This window comes from Macrosteles quadrilineatus, unplaced genomic scaffold (genome assembly GCF_028750875.1).
Source record: "Macrosteles quadrilineatus isolate MER2022 unplaced genomic scaffold, UCM_ALF_1.0 Scaffold_9__3_contigs__length_116548681, whole genome shotgun sequence".
Taxonomy (NCBI): Eukaryota; Metazoa; Arthropoda; class Insecta; order Hemiptera; family Cicadellidae; genus Macrosteles; species Macrosteles quadrilineatus.
In genome coordinates, this window is record NW_026542602.1 from 20,647,925 (window position 1) to 20,652,032 (window position 4,108).

The 4,108-nt window shown below is 37.4% G+C and overlaps 1 protein-coding gene across 1 annotated transcript; it reads left to right on the forward strand.

The window, feature by feature from the left end:
* The first annotated feature begins 1,362 nt into the window (after positions 1-1,362).
* On the forward strand, positions 1,363-3,303 carry LOC129004197 (uncharacterized). The gene is made up of 2 exons (XM_054432671.1): positions 1,363-1,816; positions 3,164-3,303. Exons 1-2 carry the CDS (start codon positions 1,435-1,437, stop codon positions 3,283-3,285), a joined length of 504 nt encoding a protein of 167 aa, XP_054288646.1. The 5' UTR covers positions 1,363-1,434; the 3' UTR covers positions 3,286-3,303.
* Positions 3,304-4,108: the final 805 nt, after the last annotated feature.

A 4,108-nucleotide genomic window follows, 5' to 3' on the forward strand; every position in this document is an offset into this window, starting at 1 on the left:
CAGTAATTCCGAATTTATAATTGGGCCGTCTTCATTATTTAACAAATAATTTTGGTCTGTTTTTTTTTCTAAAAATAAGATTCCCACGCATTAAGATGTTGAGGTTTTATAATTTATTTTAAAAGTTTAAGGTTTCCCAGATTGAAAATATGTCTTGTTAATACTATGGCTAGCAAGGGTTGACTTTACTTTACTGACATATTACTACCACTGAGTTCAGGAAAACTAGAGTTCTATCATAGTTGTGTGGAATGTGAATTTAATTCTAACTTTAAATTAATAAAACAACGAAAAACTAATTTTAATCATATAACAATCAATTATTACAGTGCTAATCTAATGGTGATTAAATAATCTATATTCAAATACCAGTATCCTCTCCAACTACCAGAAAAACAATTCAATACTTGAGGCCTAAACAGATTAACAGAATCATATATAGCCTATACTGTAGTATCAAAAATATTTTAAGTATTGCGACCATTGCAACTGTCGGCTACTCTTTAACCACTTGAAAACACCCATTATCAACAAGCGCAGATAGCTCAGGAGGTAAGGTAAGAGGCTCACAAGGCGAAGGTACCAGGTTCGAAACCCGTCTGGGCCAAAAACTTTTTTCTCGTTTTTTTCTTCAAAATTTGTGTTTATTAACTATTTAATCAATTTACTAAACTTATAATTAAGCTTTTCATACTAAATCTATATTATTTTGTGTTTTTTATGTTCAGGCCCAGACCACACTTTATCCCAGGGACATCCCATAGTAGTCCCATATGTCCTGAGAATGTCCTGAGGACTACCCTGGGATGACCTCGGATGTCCCACGGATATGCGTGTGAGCTTATCCGTAGGACATCCCCGGGCGGGGACATTAGGCATTCCTGTGGATATCCTGTGATATCCCAAGTTGCCCATAGGACCACTATGGGATATCTTGCATATCCTGTCGCAATATCCGTGGGATGTCCTGAGGAGAAAGTGTGCTGTCTGGGTGACAGGCCTACCCGTGGTAAAGCTTGTCTGGACAATGTGGCCTCTGACATTGATAATAGGCTTGTGAAGGTGGGTGTATGTTCATATGCCCTAAGTGACCATGACGCAGTGTTCTTGGAAGTACCACTGCCGGAGAAGAAGCAGAATCGCCATCAACCTTCTACGTCAAGGGAGATTAGGCCTGTTAATCAGGCTAAGATAGACTACTTCATATCTATTTTAGATGGGGTCGAGTGGTGTAAGTTATTAGTAATCGATGGTGGTGAGGCAAATTTTGATCTATTTATGGAGACCTTCATAAATATTTTTAACCAGTGCTTTCCGGTTAAAGAAATTAAAATCAAAGCTGCTAAGCCTATGTCTAAGAGCCGTAGGCCTACTTCCAATTGGATCAACCAATCAGTACTTGCCAAAAAAAGTTGGGTTCTATTTCTGTACGACATGATGAAAAGCTCGGGGAGTACTGACATAAAGAACTTATATAATCAATGTAAAAAGGAGTACAAGAGTGAACTAAAATCAGCCAAACTGGTGGCAAATATGAAGTTTATTGAAGGCTCAGCAAATAAATGTTCCGCTGCTTGGAAGATCATAAAGAAGGTTACCACCCCCAGCCTATCTAGAGTGCCTGAAGTAACTCCGGACCAGTTGAATGAGTACTTTGTGGAAACGGTGCAGTCCCTTAGAGAAGAGATGGAAGATCCTGGAGTATCTGCATTGGAGTTGCTGGAGAGGTGCCCCTCCCCTACCTGCAGATTCGAGGTTGAACTGGCTTCTTGTGACCAGGTGCTGGATGCTGTGAAGGATATGAAGACATCGAGATGTAAGGACATTTATGGCATTTCTAATGATTTCTTAAAATTGATTATTAACCATATAGTTGACCCTTTGACCTTTTGTGTAAATCAATGTATAGCTGAAGGGATTTTCCCAAAGATTTTAAAAAAGTCTAAAACCATTCCCATCCACAAAAAAGGCAGTTGGGACCTACCAGAAAACTTTAGGCCTGTGTCAATTCTGCCCATCTTTTCTAAGGTGTTTGAATATGTTATTCAAAAGCAACTTTACCATTATTTCGAATCAAACCACCTGCTCTCGGACACTCAATACGGTTTTCGTGCAGGGCGGTCGACCATTGCTGCGGTCGACAATTTGGTTAAGATTGTTCTTGAAAGTTTTGAAGAGGGTAGTCTTGCTGGGGTCACCTTGTGTGATCTCAGCAAGGCTTTTGATACAGTCGATCATGAACTGTTAATCAAAAAACTTGAATTTTATAAGGTTGGGCCTAGAACACTCAGTTTGATTGAGTCTTATCTGTGTGGCCGGGAGCAGGTTGTGTTTGCTAGAGGGCAGAGTTCTCGTGCCAAAACATTGTCTCATGGTGTACCGCAGGGCTCAATCCTGGGGCCTCTGCTCTTTTTAATCATGGTCAATGATCTAAGTCATAACACTGACGCAACTGTCATTAGCTACGCAGATGACACTACTCTTGTGTGTACAGGTAAAGATGAAGCCATGCTAACAGGGGATATGTCACGTTCCTTGGAACAATCAGCTATCTGGTTCCGTGCAAATTATCTCTTTTTAAATAATGCCAAAACTCAAAGTCTGATTTTTTCTCTAAGGCGGATAGGCGATAGGCCTATCAATGATTCCAATAATGTTAAATTACTTGGCTTAACCCTAGATAATAAGTTGTTATGGGATGATCAAGTTGCAGTGACATGCAGCAAATTATCAAGAGTTGTACATTTATTAAGAAATTTGAAGGTAAATGTTCCCAAACAATACTTAAAAGTAGCCTATGTTGCATTTTTTCAAAGTATAATTTTATACGGCCTAAGCCTATGGGGCAGTGCAACTGATGTTAAAGGTATCTTAACTGTTCAAAAGAAGGCAATTAGGTTAATGGCTGATGCTTCTTATGACGCACATTGCAAACCCTTATTTGTATCTGAGAAACTGATGACTGTTTACAGCTTGTATATTTTTGATATTTTAGTTAAGTTTAAGGAAAATAGTATTGGGAATGTAGTAACTAGAGCCGAGGTGCATGAGCATGACACAAGAAATAAACATCTAATAGATATACCTTATGTTAGACTTAGAAAAACTCAACTCAACTGTGATATCTTAGCAATAAATCTATTTAATGCATTGCCTTATTCAGCACGAAACCTGGAGATCCGCCAGTTTAAGCGGAAACTACAAGAGATGCTATTGGCGCATCCTTTGTATGCTTTAAAAGAATTTTTTGAAATTCCTACAGCTGTTGTAAGTAGATGCTTTTGATTGCTTTTGCTGTGCCTGAAGTTTGAAGTAGTTTGTGCATGGTGTGTTTTTTTTTTTAAAGTAGATATGAGTAGTTTGTGCACTATTTATTCACTATTGTAGTTGCCATTATTTAACTATTTATTTATTTATTATATTTGCCTGTTTTTGTGCATGGTGTGATTTAAGCTAAGTCAACCCAGTTTACTAACTGGGACTGTTAGCCTAACTGATTGTTGCCAGATGATTATTATATGACTTGTCTGATTGCATGTAACTGCATGTTTAAAAGACCAAATAAAATTCTCATTCTCATTCTCATTCTCATTCTCATTCTCATTCTCATTCTCTCATTCTCATTCTCATTCTCACGTTTTAAGCTTTGTAGTTTTGTTTGGAATTAGATTACGTATAAGGCATGCAAACCTACCACGGGAGTATGTTTGATCTATGGTAACACACCATGGTTACAAACGTGATTATATAAGTTGTAGCATATTTTATATATAGGTAGCTATACCATTATAAGGTATGCAACATTTTAAGAAAACCGTTGTAGGTTGTCTAGGCTATATCAAATTTTTACCATTATAAATTAGTCAACTAATACTCAAATTATAAGACATTCTTGAACACATCTTATAGAAGAATAAAAACAAGTGATTAGACATGTATTCTTATATTATAAGAATATTCCTTGAGTCAATGTTTTAAAGCCAGAGAGTTGCTGGTGGCCTGTGTAAGTTCAGCTGAGTTTGAGCTTTTTTTCTATTTTTGTAAACTGTCACTTCACTTTGTTATCATTTTTAGAGCTTGGGTGTGATCGTGATGTCTGCTGGCTGAA

What these genes read in the sequence shown, in the direction of transcription:
- LOC129004197 (XM_054432671.1), top strand. Translation starts at nt 1,435, where the DNA reads ATGATGAAAAGCTCGGGGAGTACTGACATAAAGAACTTATATAATCAA. An exon ending in GGATATGAAGACATCGAGAT is followed by an intron (nt 1,817 to 3,163) that starts GTAAGGACATTT and finishes TGCCTTATTCAG; the next exon opens with CACGAAACCTGGAGATCCGC.